At 45.1% G+C, this 15044-nt stretch overlaps 3 protein-coding genes and 1 long non-coding RNA gene across 4 annotated transcripts; 1 reads left to right on the top strand and 3 right to left on the bottom strand.

Annotated features, from left to right (window-relative positions):
• Positions 1 to 568: 568 nt before the first annotated feature.
• On the bottom strand, positions 569 to 1076 carry LOC140682198 (histone H3). The gene has a single exon (XM_072923304.1). It carries the CDS (start codon positions 1035 to 1037, stop codon positions 627 to 629), a length of 411 nt encoding a protein of 136 aa, XP_072779405.1. The 5' UTR covers positions 1038 to 1076; the 3' UTR covers positions 569 to 626.
• An 860-nt stretch (positions 1077 to 1936) lies between these two features.
• LOC140682199 (histone H3) lies at positions 1937 to 3710 on the top strand. Its single transcript, XM_072923305.1, has one exon. The coding sequence runs from the start codon at positions 1975 to 1977 to the stop codon at positions 2383 to 2385; it is 411 nt and encodes a 136-aa protein (XP_072779406.1). The 5' UTR covers positions 1937 to 1974; the 3' UTR covers positions 2386 to 3710.
• On the bottom strand, positions 3305 to 3753 carry LOC140682200 (histone H4). The gene has a single exon (XM_072923307.1). It carries the CDS (start codon positions 3706 to 3708, stop codon positions 3397 to 3399), a length of 312 nt encoding a protein of 103 aa, XP_072779408.1. The 5' UTR covers positions 3709 to 3753; the 3' UTR covers positions 3305 to 3396.
• A 2931-nt stretch (positions 3754 to 6684) lies between these two features.
• LOC115493340 (uncharacterized) lies at positions 6685 to 14340 on the bottom strand. Its single transcript, XR_012053508.1, has 2 exons — positions 10065 to 14340; positions 6685 to 8570 (listed from the first exon to the last, which is right to left on the bottom strand). It is a non-coding gene; the product is annotated as an uncharacterized lncRNA (long non-coding RNA).
• Positions 14341 to 15044: the final 704 nt, after the last annotated feature.

Genomic DNA, 15044 nt, shown 5'->3' with positions numbered 1-15044 from the left:
CCAGGTTAACCCAGACCCGTTTTTGGAAGGGCGAGGGACGGGAAAGACAAGGAAGAAAAAACAAAGGCGGTGGGGGGCGGTAGGACCGAGACAACCGCCGGTGCCGTAGCCGGTCGCGCCACCAGTCGCGACAGCCGGGAAGGGGACCGGGAGCTCCTGAAATGGCGGCAGAGCTCTTCTCTCTGCCGTTCGGTGGGCGAGACAGAGCGGGAAGAAGAAACAGCGAGGGGCACCCCTTAGCGCCCTGGGACTGCGAGCCCACCGCAGCGGGCTGCTCTAAAGCCCTCCCGCCCCTCCCCGCCTTGCTTTCGAGCCTGCCTGTGTTCTCTAGGCACGTCTCTCGCCTACACCCACCACAGCACAGCCCCGTACACCCCGGCAGCTTTAGACGGTGACCTGATCGATGACTGACACACACAGGGCACAAGGGGGATGGTAGGGCTGGACACTACGGAAGGCTCACATTCCCCCAGGTATCCCCGAATTGCCACTGCCTGGGGCACTGAAAAGTGCTTGCCATGGGCTGCCCGCACCTGCTCCACAACACAGAGACAACAGCTCTCTCCAGTGGAATTGTGGTGGCTCTTAAAAGAGCCTTTTGGTTTGAAGTACAAAGGGCAGGAGACTCAGGCGCGCTCACCGCGGATGCGGCGGGCCAGCTGGATGTCCTTGGGCATGATGGTGACGCGCTTGGCGTGGATGGCGCACAGGTTGGTGTCCTCGAAGAGCCCCACCAGGTAGGCCTCGCTGGCCTCCTGCAGCGCCATGACGGCCGAGCTCTGGAAGCGCAGGTCGGTCTTGAAGTCCTGCGCGATCTCGCGCACCAGCCGCTGGAAGGGCAGCTTGCGGATCAGCAGCTCCGTGGACTTCTGGTAGCGCCGGATCTCGCGCAGCGCCACCGTGCCGGGCCGGTAGCGGTGCGGCTTCTTGACGCCGCCCGTGGCCGGCGCGCTCTTGCGGGCAGCCTTGGTGGCCAGCTGCTTGCGGGGCGCCTTGCCGCCCGTCGACTTCCGCGCCGTCTGCTTCGTGCGCGCCATCGCAACTCGCCCCCTGTCCCACAGCAACAACACCAAACGACCCGACAATAACGTAGGAGACTGCTCCCACCTCGGTTTTATATCCGAGCGCTGCCTGTTGATTGGGCGATGGAAATGGCTGCCCTCAGGGGGCCGGTTTGAAAATCCCGCGTTAACCCCTTCTTATGTTGTGCCCGGCTCTTAAATACCTAATCCAAGCATTCGTTTCTCTTGATCTTCCCTTTCTTCTGAGTAGATGTTGCTGCTTTTTATCCACTTGCCTTAATCAATTAAATTACTCTGCCACTTAAAGTGGGCAAAAATAAAATACAATTTTCCAATAATTACCGAGAAGATAACATGTTTGTAACCAGGTTTGCTTACTGATATTTTATTCTCTATCTGAAGTGGTCGCTTAGATTTGGTCATCCTATATTCCTATGGGAGGAGTAACAAAGGAATTAGGTGCTTTATATGCATTCTGAAACTAAAAATTGCGTGGTGGGATTTTTTTTTGTTTGTTTGTTTTCTTGGGGACTTTTTGGATGTTTGGGTTGGGTTTTATTATGTTTCGTTTGCTTGCTTAAAAGTTTGTTCTGTTCAGTGTGGGGTTTGGGCGGATTGTTGTTCTCTTAAGGTAAATCTTTATAAGTAACAACATTTCTTAAAATGTAAAGCCACAAATAGCATTCTGAAACACCTTAGGGAAAAATAAATATTGGAAATAGACAGAATGCAAGTAACACATCAACAGATGCTGGTGTTTTTCAAAAAAAAAGGAAACAACACAACATTTGTTTGGAACGACTGGAGCTCAGAGCGGCTTCAGTTGTAACCCAATTAAATTCTCCGCTAATATGACCAATCAACAGCGGGGGGCGGGGCCACCGTGCTGGATAAATGGCGCTGGAGGCAGCGCGTTGCTACTGTCTCAAGGCGATCCAAGCCGGTGTTTGTGATGGCGCGCACGAAGCAGACGGCGCGGAAGTCGACGGGCGGCAAGGCGCCCCGCAAGCAGCTGGCCACCAAGGCTGCCCGCAAGAGCGCGCCGGCCACGGGCGGCGTCAAGAAGCCGCACCGCTACCGGCCCGGCACGGTGGCGCTGCGCGAGATCCGGCGCTACCAGAAGTCCACGGAGCTGCTGATCCGCAAGCTGCCCTTCCAGCGGCTGGTGCGCGAGATCGCGCAGGACTTCAAGACCGACCTGCGCTTCCAGAGCTCGGCCGTCATGGCGCTGCAGGAGGCCAGCGAGGCCTACCTGGTGGGGCTCTTCGAAGACACCAACCTGTGCGCCATCCACGCCAAGCGCGTCACCATCATGCCCAAGGACATCCAGCTGGCCCGCCGCATCCGCGGTGAGCGCGCCTGAGTCTCCTGCCCTTTGTACTTCAAACCGAAAGGCTCTTTTAAGAGCCACCACAATTCCACGGGAGAGAGCTGTTGTCTCTGTGTTGTGGAGCAGGCGCGGGCAGCCCATGGCAGGCACTTTTCACTGCCCTAAGCAGTGGCAATTCGAGGATACCTGGGGGAATGTGGGCCTTCCTTAGCGTGTGTCCAGCCCTACCATCCCCCTTGTGCCTTGTGTGTGTCAGTCATAGATCAGGTCACCGTCTAAAGCTCCCGGGTACACTACGGGGCTGTGCTGTGGTGGGTGTAGGCGAGAGCGGTGCCCAGAGAACACAGGCAGGCTCAGAAGCAGGGCGGGGAGAGCGGGAGGGCTTTAGAGCAGCCCGCTGCGGTGGGCTGGCAGAGTCTTTGGCGCGCAGTCCCTAGGGCGCTAAGGGGTGCTCCTCGCTGTTTCTTCTTCCCGCTCTGTCCCGCCCACCGAACGGCAGAGAGAAGAGCTCTGCCGCCATTTCAGGAGCTCCCCGTCCCCTTCCCGGCTGTCGCGACTGGTGGCGCGAGAGCGGTTACGGCACCGGCGGTTGTCTCGGTCCTACCCCCCGCACCGCCTTTGTTTTTTCTCGCTTGTCTTTCCCGTCCCTCGCCCTTCCAAAAACGGGTCTGGGTTAACGGGGTGGCGCTCTGCGTGGAAGAGAATGGGGGAAATAAAAGATCGGAACTTGCCGAACGCTAATTTCACCAGAGCTCCGAGAGCCCGTAGTCAAGCGCTACACCCGTTACCCCCTCCTTTTGTTTCCCCGCGTTAAGATTAGGTTACTCGCACCTACTTGAATGCGAATTTCCCCCCCGTAACATGGAAAGAGAGTAAGCTTTGGGGAAAGCTGAAAAAACGAATGCTTTTCCCTCCCAACCCGAAAACTGAAATCAAGTAAATGCCGAGTAAGTGATTTGAAGCTCTTTTTATGACATTTGTGGGTGGCTCTGAAAAGAGCCTTTGTGTTATAAAAACGCTAAGATGTAGCAGCAAGAACCGAGTTTAGCCACCGAAGCCGTAGAGGGTGCGACCCTGGCGCTTGAGGGCGTAGACCACGTCCATGGCCGTGACCGTCTTCCTCTTGGCGTGCTCCGTGTAGGTGACGGCGTCGCGGATCACGTTCTCCAGGAAGACCTTGAGCACGCCGCGCGTCTCCTCGTAGATGAGCCCCGAGATGCGCTTGACGCCGCCGCGCCGAGCCAGGCGGCGGATGGCGGGCTTGGTGATGCCCTGGATGTTGTCGCGCAGCACCTTGCGGTGGCGCTTGGCGCCGCCCTTGCCGAGCCCCTTGCCGCCCTTGCCCCGGCCAGACATGATGCAGCACCCACAGCCCGCTACTCACTGCGCTGAGAACGGCCTCTCGGCTCGCTATATGATCGGTTGCCTGACCTGGTTGGGGACTGCAGCAAGGGGCCGGGCCGGGGCGGGCTCTTCGCGCGCCCTTCCCCCGCGGGACGGGTCTTTGGCGCCATCGCTCCCGCCGAAACCGCGCCCAGCCAGGACCGGCCCCGCCCCGGAGGCCAAACCCGGCTCGTCTCGGGAGCGGGTCCCGGCCGGGTCCCCCCGTGCCCGCCGCTCTCGGCGCAGCTGCCCGGCCCCCCCGGCGGGGCTCTCGGTGCCCGTAGGGAGCGAGGCCCCGGCGGCCGCGGGGCTGCAGCAAAGCCCGGCCAATGGCGGCGGCGGGGCCGGCAGAGCCGCGTCCCTCCCGCGCTCCGCCGCCGCCATCGAGCTGCGCCCCAGCAAAGGGCCCGGGCGGGCGGGGGAGAGAGAGTGGGCGCCGCTGTCCCGCTTCTACGGTAAATGCAACTTTTTCTACCGAGAGCTCTGAAATGGCAGTAATGTGCTGCGATTTTTCTTTTTTTCCTTTTTGAGGGAGACCTTTTCTTTGTTGCTATGTAGGGAAGCCTTGTGTGTTCCCCATCTAAGACTTAATGATCATGTGGCTTCGTTGTGTTTATGGGACTGGCATGCTAATGGATGAACTGATCAATGTCTCTTAGTGACGTACCCATGGAAAAATCTGTATTATATCCGTGCTTTTAAAAATGTTGCACGTGTTTGGTAATTTTAATGATCCTATTCTTTATTGAAACGTAGTAAAGCATTACTTTCTTTTCTTCACAATTTATGACTTTCTGAACACTAAACATGATCTGGAGGTGTTACTTTGTGCTGGGTTTTCTGTTGGCTCCATGAGCCTGTTCTGCTGCAGTGACTCCTGAAAGCCTTCAAGCCTTGCATGCACACACCTACTTTTACCTTTTCTGTCGGAGTTATTATTTAAATTTACTATGAATATATATTTCAGGGATTTTTACTTTGTTCTGGAAGGATCGTCAAATAAATGCTGTCCCATACAGTTGCTATATACAATCTTTCTTGGCAGGGGTTATCCTCTGGTTAATTCTACCTGTGCAGTGCACAGGTTTGGGGTTTTTTTTGCTGGCCAGGTATTTCTCAATTTCTATGATCCTCCCCATCTTTTCCCTCTTTTCAATGGATGCCTATCACTATGCAATGCTTCTTGAATGTGAAAAAGTTTTGTGTGGTAATTTTGCACATTTTTGCATTTTAGCCATCACTGTTTTGTTGTTTTGGTTTTTTTTTTGTCCTTTTTCACCACCTTTTCTCAAAAGTTCTCTTTCTCTCTCTGTAAACCTTTTGTATGTATTTTTTTTTAATACAGGTTATGCTTGGCCACCACCCTGATATGTATTTTTATGTGTAGATAGCTGGCCAGTGTTTACATCAGTTTATACCTATTAATATCAAATTATTTGTTCTACGGATATAAGAAATACATATTTATCTTTGCATATCAAGATTGATGATGCTCTTAGGACAGATGAAACTTCCAGTTGTCATGGTCTAACCCCAGCCAGCAACCAAAAGCCACACAGGCAGTTGCTCATTCCTCCACCAGTGGGACTGGGGAGAGAATCAAAAGGGTAAAAGCAAGAAAACTCATGGGTTGACATGAAGACAGTTTAATAGAGAAAGCAAAAGTTGCACTCACACACAAGAAAACCAAACCAAAACAAAGAATTAATTCAGCACTTCCCATGGGCAGGCAGGTGTTCAGCCATCTCTGGGAGAACAAGGCCCAATCACTGTAATGCTTTCTGGGGAAGATAAATGCCATCACTTCAAATGCCTTGCCTTTCCTCCTTCCTCCCCCAGTTTTACATACTGAGCATCAAGTGATCAGGTCTGGAACATCCCTTTGGTCAGTTGGGATTACCTGTTGTGGCTGTGTCTTCTTACAATCTCCCCAGCATCCCAAACTTCCTTCCCTGTTGTGGCAGCACGAAAAGCAGAAAGCTCTGTGTGAGCCCTGCTCAGCAGCAACAGAAACATCACTATATTATCAACGTGGTCCTCAGCACAAAATCTAAACCTCGCCCCTACACACATGCATACACTGTGAGGAAAATGCACTCCAATCCAGCCAAAACCAACACATTTAGAATCACTGTCTGAACATTATTTATCATTGCACTTACTCAAGGAAAAAAACCCAAATATTTATATGCAGTCTTTCCCCTGCTGCCACCACATTTATGGGCTATAACATAGATAGTACACAACAGAGAACTCAGTAAAACTTCTGCATAAGTATAAAACACATTCTTCCCTGCCTATTACTGTACTTGGTATTTGATATCTATTACCTTTCCTTGGCAGTGGTGAGTGTGGCATTCTCTCTATTTATCTATATTCAGATGACCTATTTTGGTCTCTTCAGGACTCCTATAAGAATTATTTTTCCCTTTTCATGTGGCACATTTAGTTTTAATCAGGTTATTTTTGGCAAGTCTTCTCTATGGCTTTGCTTTAATTTCATTTCAAATGTATAATGCTAATATTCTTGCAGATTATTCAATTAAATAATTTTATTTTATTTATGTGGTTTAATGATTATAGTTATTCTGCCTTGCAAAATGCCTGGTTCACCTCCCTTGCCCAGTGTTAACTGGCTTTTTATCAAAAAGTTGCAATCTCCTTTAGGATCCTTTTCTTGATGATTTTTGGTTCACTAGATCTCTTTGTGTGGCACTTACTGTACAGTTAATATTTTTTCCCTTAAATTTAGCCTTTGCTTACTTTTAAGTCATTTTTTATTGATCTTCTCTATATTAGACCTCCTTAAATTATAAAGTTTTTATAATTATCCAGGGTCCATTACTATTTAAGTATTCTTAAGACAAACTCCAATGAAGAACTACAACAGGTGTCAGTGTAATTTGCTCCTAAGCAATACCTTAACTTCAAAGAATAAATACCACAGACTATATAGAATAAATTTTTATTATGAAAAAATTTACATAGAATCCTTGTAGATATGACAGCAGCATACAAATACAGAAAATAGATTTGTGCATTACAGTGTGCTTGGGTTATTTGAGGAAATATTCTATATTTCAAGGTTGTCCATGTAATGCTTACGCAAATTTATCTTTTCCACGCCATGTAGCTTAATTTTCTTGGTTTTAATTTAGAAAATTTACTTGTGTGTTACTTTTCTAAACTTCTTACCAGCATCTGTGGGTATAAAGTAGCAGTGTGTATATTATTGAAGTATTAGAACACTTCTGAAGATAGACAAAATTAAACCAAAAGGAAGAGCAAACAACTTGTTTACAGGAACTCAAACCTTTCAATGTTATGGAAAAGAAAAAAAGAGTTCTAAGCAATCTGAATTCACTGAATTCTGAAATAACACTTCATTTCCTATATGACATCTTTTATTTAATGGTCAGTCTCATGTTTACTGTCCAGTGTTCATCCTTCACTCCTGGTGGTTCATCTACATGCATTATTGTTTTACTCAGAACCAACAGGTGAGTATACGGACTACAAATTTTTATCTGTACATCCATCCATCCATCCATCCATCCATCCATCCATCCATCCATCCATCCATCCATCCATCCATCCATCTTTTCCTGTTTATCAAGACAATGGGAGAAAAGCATGGGCAAAACCTTTTCCAGATGGGCAGCATTAGTTGGAAGAGCCTGAGCTACATCCTGTGATGTGGGCAGGCAGTCAGGGAGTGCTGGAGTGCAGGAACAGGCTGGGGATGGCAGGAATGAGTGAGACAGTGACTCCACTTCTTTGCTCGCTCTAGGAGTGTCAGCAATTTAGCACTTCTCTTCCCCTCTGCATCTGCTTTCAATCTCTCAACCTGACATTCCTCCCAACACTCCTGTCCATCCCAAAAGACAACCATCCCCTTGAGGAGGCTGTTGAAATAATGTGATTTTCAAATTTGTTTTCTCTTTATTGATCTGCTTTTCTTTTCAGAAAAGCTGTTAGCTGAGTGGAAGGAGTTGCTGATCTCTCAGTGGACCTGCCAGCACATGTAGTTTCTATTTCTTAGGAGAATTAATATTAACTTAGAAAGTCTCTGTGGTATGTTTTTTAAATCAGCTAAAAGTGTCCTGGTGGAAATACTGAAAATTGGAGATACAGATTTGGTTCATCTCCTAAAGCAAAAGCTTATGATAGTGCTACTTTATTTAGATGAACCATTTGTGAGGGAAAGGAATAATCTTTTGTTGCATCATCTTCCTAGGGAGATGAGCATCCCAGAGCACTATCATATGAAATGTAGAAGCCCAGCTAAATATAAAGACGGATTTTTGCCAAGAGTGATGACCAACATGACTAGATATTACATAATTTGTCTAATTCCACTGGGAAAAAAATAAAATATTTTTGAAAGTTAATTTTGCACAAGCAGAATAAAGGCTTTGTGCGGCCTACTGACATGGAGACTCCAAGCTGTCAATCCCTGCACTGCCTGTGTCAGCATGGCCAGTGGTTATCCCCACATAATAATGGAGTATCACCCCTTTCACACCTCAGTGTGCAACTAAATTACTGCCAGACTCTCCGAAGTTTGGTCAGCTCCATCCTAATTTTTGTTCTCATTCACCTGGACTAATCTGATGAACCTGGGTCAGGGACTGAGTGTCCCAGTGGGGCTGTCTGTCTGCCCCAGGGCACAGCAGGATTTCTCCTGGCTGTGCCTCGGTCTCCAGGCTAACACAGTTACCTGCAGCGTGTGCTCAGGCCAGAGCTGATGTACTTAGAGTTGCACTTCTCTAGCTGGAAGCTGGACACCAGCATGGATCATGGTAGCTCCTGTCCAGTCACAGCAGAGTCCACCTCTACAGAGCATTCAAAATTACATTAAGATAATATATGTAGTTTTTACCTATGGTGCTTACATACTACAAGGTAATAACATTTTTCATGCTTGTTCCTTTTTCTGTTTAAATATAGTAATTAAATTTTGAGCTTATTAACACTATCCACTGCTGTTTCTATTCTGTATGAATTTCTTGTGGCTACAAGGTCCTTTGGCAATTAGCAATCTACACACACACACAGACTAATGGGAATTTCACTGCCTATAGATGTGGACTTGGACTTCTGGGTCATAATAATTTGGGTGATCAAATGGCAAATCCAACTATCCTTTTGGTGAAGAACAAAATAAATCTTTGGTTTCCTGATATGCAACAGGGAACTTGCCATGACCTGTATAGCATTAATATCTCGGGCTCTCTAGGTGTTTTGGGTGTCATTAAATAACAATAGAATTTAAATTTATTTACTTTTTTCCAACCATAGTTTTCAATTTCACTGCCTGTCCTGCTCTTGTGCCTGATTCCTAACTTGCTCTTCAGAATGGTATCTCACCATTTTCCACCTTTACTGCACCTTCCAGTTTGATCCTAATTAAAAAAAAAAATTCTTCCTACATTTGAAAACCACAAATAAAGAAAACAAATGTGTTCAATGCTCAGAAGATCTACAATGAAAGTTACTTGAATGTCTAGAATCACCAGAAAAGAAACAGAATAAAACAGGATTTTGTATCTTTGTACCATTGTGTGAAATAGTTCCATCCACCACATTTCTGGGGGTGTGTGCACATTTCTGGCCTCTAAATGAATAAACTATTGCAAGAGGTAAAGAAATTTCTGAGAAAAGTGATAAAGCTGATTTAATGCTTAAAATGGCTTTTCTACTAGCCATACTAGGACACCTTCAGAACAATGACCACTACTGACTGCAGATGTTCTTGCTTATCTTTACTACCTAGGAGGTCAGTGGTTAAATCTATCAACCTTTGTAGTCCAATCAAATAATAGAATTAGTTACAACCAAAAGGTTTCTGATATCAGAAATGTTGTCTAAATTCCATAGGCACTTTTTTTAAAGTAAATAGATCCTTACTCTAAAGGCTTTTTTGAAATCAGAGAGAAGAAAGAAAGATGATGTGTGGAAAGAAGAAATTGGTGCCATCTCTCTCCTCACAGCAACCAAATCTGAGCTACATAGCTGCTTGCACAAGCCCTAGCACTGTTGGTAAATAGTCCATAAACTGATCCATTTAATTACATGCATGTCCTGAGGATCAAGTTTGGTTTTTCCACAACATAAAAAACCAAAAAAAAAAACCACCAAAAAACCAAAAAAAACCCCCGAAAACAACAACAACCAAAAAAAAAAACCCAACAGATCCCCTCCTCAAAAAAAAAAAAAAAAAAAAAAAAAAAAAAAAAACCAGTCCCAAACAAAAAGCTGATTCTACCCTTCCTGTCCCCCCAACCCCGGCCAAAACACAAAACCAAACCAACAGACAAAAAACTTACCCTCAAAAAACCTCCTGTTCAAGTGCTTAACTACTTCTGTTCTTTTTTTTTTTTTTTTCCCTGGGCTTCCAAGTTTCTAGCACCCTGGTTTGTGCTGGTATTCTCATGATTCTCTCAGAAACTACTTGTGAAGGCCATAGAGGAATCCCATGACAGGAGAAACTTGTAGCTTCTACAGGAAAAGGCCTTGTTTTTTATTTGAAAAGGGAAAAGAAATATCAATTGTACACAGAGTGCAGAGAAGCCTGAAATAATCAATTTCTCAAAGATGTGATACACAGAGGTGCCTCCTGGAGAGAAAAAAAGTTTTATTTGCATTGGCCTTGTTACTATGGCAGGGTTGTTTCTTTACCTGCATCGAGTCTTCTAGGATGGACTGGATAAGGGGAGGGGAAGGATGCAATGATCAGGGGCTCCAGATACACGTATTTTATCATGTAGAATGATCCATTGCTTTCTCAGCTTTGAAGCCTGCAGAACCAAAGTAATAGATTGTAACAGAGCAAGCTGGAGCATCCCAACTGCTCCTTGGGTTGTTTTGGTTTTGTGGTGGGTTGTTTAGGGTTTAGTTTATTTGGGTTTTTTTTTCCTTCCCCCTTAGCCTGGGCAGTAGCCACAGTATAAATAAACGGCAGTCAAAAACCACAAAGCAGTTGGTAAAAGGAACACTAGAAACATTCAAAACACAAGCTGGTTTCACCAGCAGCCAGAGCGGGATGCTCGTCACCCATCGCGGCGTGGTCCAGCGCATTCATCGCCACTGGCTGCGGGCTAAGGAAGGGAAAACCACTGGGGGCTGGCGGGAGGACGGGAAGCGGCGGCAGGGAAGGAAGGCGACCACAGGGAGATGGAAGGGAAGGGATGGGGGAGGGAGAGGGAGGAGGAGGGAGGGAGGGAAGCTGCTTGTCGGGCAGGATTGGTTGGAAATTGCTGCAGCCCAGGCGGGTGGTGCCTGCGGCCTCGCTCCCCGCCGGGCTGCCGAGCCGAGCCGAGCCGAGCCGCGATTGGGGCTCGGGAGAACGCCCCAGAGCGATGGAGCCCCCCCTGCATCACACGGCAATGACAGGGAGCTCACAAGAGGAAAGACACACGAGGGTTTAGCTGCGGTGCACGGCAATCCGCTTTCCCGCTGTTATCAGACACGCTCGGAGCATTGTTTGTGACCTGCAAGCTGACGCAGTTTTCTGCTGCGTTTCTGCAGCTGCAGAAGCTGCAATTGGCTTCCAGCCGCACGCAAACGTCCCGAGCGTCAGCATCAATGCCTTCAAAACTGCCTGCATGGAGAGCAGTCAATTTCTTACATGTTTACCAAAGTCTAAACTGAGCTTGTACTGTGTATTTTAGACAAATAAACAGTAACTTATTCTTTAAGTACTTTTGATGTCTAAGCAGGTCTGGGTTTAAGTGTTTAAGAAAAGTAAATTACTAATGGTTATTATTCAAATTGCTTAGATAGAAAAACACCAGATTTGTAAGATGTTCCAACTGTATTTTATTTTGGTATGCTGTGTAAGACTGCAGAAAGATACTAAAGAAACTAAAAATTTGAGTGAAGGAATTTGAGAGTAATTTAATAATAGAACTATAAAAGCTTAACCTTTGCAGAGACTATGTGATGCTCATTTGAGTTTTACAAGGAAGAGCCTGGAGCACTGTGGGAATAGCATTGGTATCAGATAATTAATTCCATTCACGTTTGGTCTAGGTAAACACTCTAGCTTGTCTACATCATTGATAAAATGTCTAGCCTAAAGCAAATTCTCATTAAAAAAAAATTAAAATCACATCTTCCTCTAAGACTTTGGAAGACTGCTTACTACCAAGGGATTTGGAACTGTATTCCTATCCTGTCCTCAATATCTATCAAGGTCACTAGACAAAAATCAAGCACAGACAGTCTTTTTATAAAACAAACAAAAAAACCTCAAAACCATCAAAAACAAAGTCAAAACAGCACAAATAAGATGTTCGGAAGGAAATTATTATCCAAGGACTTTTTCTGTAAATGTTCTTCTTAATGTCACTTTTTTAAACTTGATTCTCAGCATCATTCTGAATGTTTCTGCAACTGAACATAGTTTCATTCCGATTTTGATTTGTTTTATTTTTAAATATTGTCTTGCACATTATCTCTCCCTGCTTTATGGAAAAACAAAAAGTTATTGGGTAACTACAGGTTAAGTAACTTTACTTGGGAGCAAGGAATTAGAGAGATTACACTACATACATTACAATCAGTACTTTCAGCATAAGGATATCTTCTGTGTGGAATTAAAATTCAAATGTAAATTAGGGTCATACGATAGTAAATGTTCATTTCATGACCAAAAGCATCTGTGATGCAGTGTTCTTAAATCTAAAGCCTTCCTCCTTTCTGAGAATTTAGATTGGCTAGATAGATGAAACTATATTTAGGAAGGGAAATTCCACATCTGCAATGAAATAAAATATTGTGCTTTTAAAAAAACATCACTTTTAACCTCCATTTGTCCCATACTCAAAGAGGTCATATAATACATTTCTCTCTTTTATTTCCATATCTAAAAAACTTTCATTTAACTGTGATATGCAAACAGAAAATATATTCATTTCTAACAAGCAATTACCCGAGGTAGAAGAACATATTGCCTTTCTACATTAATTGGGCATGACTGTTTAGGAGAAACACAGATATGCAGTAATTATATGAGAACATTCCAGGCATAATTTAGCTGAAGAAAAAGATAATTTAGCATACAGAACTCATCAAATCTCCTGTACTTACAAAAATATACTTAAACCCATCATGAAAATCCTGTCAGTGGCATAGAGAATGCAATGATATTTTAAAATCTGTATCTAAGGAAACTCAGTTCATTACATGAGCTGTCTCAAGGAGGAAACATAGCTAGAAAATTGTGAACTTAATGGCAATACTGAGCTTAGGGAGTTTCTATTGAGGAACATTATAGAAAAACAAAACAAACTTCAGACTAGATTTCAATCTACCCATATCTTATTAGAAAACTGTTAAAATACGTGTTTTTCAAATGATTTTTAAAACATCATCAGCGGGGGGGTGGGGTGGGGAATAAGGGAAAAAAACCCCAACAAAACCAAAACAAGCAATTTCTAAGAGAAGCAGAACAAAAATACTGAAGTGCCTGAGAAGGAAATATGAACATTACTCTTGAAAAGAAATGCTCCCTCCTCATACTGTATTTTCAAGGGCAAAAATGAAAGCCGGGAGGCCTCTGTTTCAGGATTTTCAAATGGCCCAATCAGAACCCTGTACAAATCAATTCCTTTCTCCAGGCCCACATAATCTCTTCCTTCTCTACTAAATATACACCAATGCAAGGTCATTTTGCCAAATATGCAAAATACAGCAAAATTGAGATTATGAAACAAACAAACAAACAAAAAAAATCCTGAAGTAGATAAACCTAATCCCAGCCTCAAATTTCAGAATGGTTACTAATAAAGTCCTGCAGTGACTGCTCTTTCAAAGTCCAGCTCTGAATGGTAGATGATTAATATCTAATGCAATTTCTTCCAGCAGAACAGAGATTATTTAAAAAAGGCAGGGGGAAAAAAAAAAGTCCTCTGCCTATTTTGGGAAAGCAAAGGGAAAGCCAAAATAATAAATATGGAAAAAACCCATCAAACAAACCAAAACGGCAAAAAAACCCACAAACAAAAAAAACACACACATAAAAAAAAAACAAAAAAAAACCACCAAGCAAAGGAAAACAACTCAACCTGAAAATTGTTTAAGAATTATATACCGCTTAGAAACAGACCCGCGATTCTTATCTTGTCTCCAAGCAAGATTTCAGCCGGGCACTCCCACGTTATCTCCCTCTGCTTGAAAAACATTTTCCATTAACACAACGCCCCAGTGACTCACCCCTACGGCTCCTGAGGCAGAACACCGAAGAAAAAAAACCTAAAGAAAAAATAGAAAAATAAGGGTGGGGAAAAAAACCAAAAACCCACCAAACCCCAAAAAGCAGAGTTTTCCTCGCCTCAGTTCTCGAGGGACAATTAAAAGAATAAAGAAAACATGTCCCCAGCCCTTACACAGCCTCACTGGGAGGCTCCCGGCGCTGCATTCCTGCCTTCCCTTGGGGCGGCCTTCCGCATGAAACATTACTGAACGAAAAACAAACGAAAGCGTCATTTATCTACAACCATTCTAACGAAGGAGGGAACGCGGTGTTATTTACAGGAGGAATAAAAAAAAAAAAAAAAAAAACCAAAAAAAACCCCAACAAAAACAACCAAAAAACCCCAAAATTAACCTGTTCGGAGGAAAGAGGAGAGAGGAGCCGCCGCCGCTTCCCAGCAGCGCGGCCGCCTCGAGGCAGCAATGGCGGAGAAGCTCCTCCCTGTAATTCCCAATCCCTGGCGCATTACCGGGATTTATGAGCCCCTGACACCCCAAGAAGAGGGATGCAGAGGCTGGCGGCTTCAGAGACCTCAACTTTCACATCGCCAAGGCCGTGCCCTCCTTCTCGGGGTGCAAGGGGCTCCCGCAGTCAAGCGGGCCCTGGCAGTCATAGCAACCAAGGGCCCCAAAAAAGACAACTAGGGCTACCAAATCCAAAAAGTGACACCAAAGAGCTCCACGAAGCCAAAGGCAGCAGTATGCAGGAAACCATAATTTTTAAGTAAAGGAAACTTTTGCAGAAAAACGCCAAGAGCACTTTTAAGCACCACTCATGCTGCCAGAATGAAGAATTAAAGCATTAGTTCAAGCCCAGACTAGTACATCATGACTCCCTTCCTGTTTATGTGACTTTCCGTAGGGCTTCTACACGAACTGACACTCGAGCCAATTCTGCAGCTGTCATCACCCCTCACTTAATTCAGGATACCTGATGCTAGCTTTGGGAACCCCTCCTGGACTGCGCCCCAGGCAAGTACTTACTGTTATCCTCCTATTGCCTAAAAGCTTGAAGGAGCAAACAAGAAAAAAGAGAACCACAGAAAGCAGAA

Source organism: Taeniopygia guttata, chromosome 1A (genome assembly GCF_048771995.1).
Source record: "Taeniopygia guttata chromosome 1A, bTaeGut7.mat, whole genome shotgun sequence".
Lineage (NCBI taxonomy): Eukaryota > Metazoa > Chordata > Aves > Passeriformes > Estrildidae > Taeniopygia > Taeniopygia guttata.
This window is presented reverse-complemented; position numbering and strand designations above follow the sequence as displayed.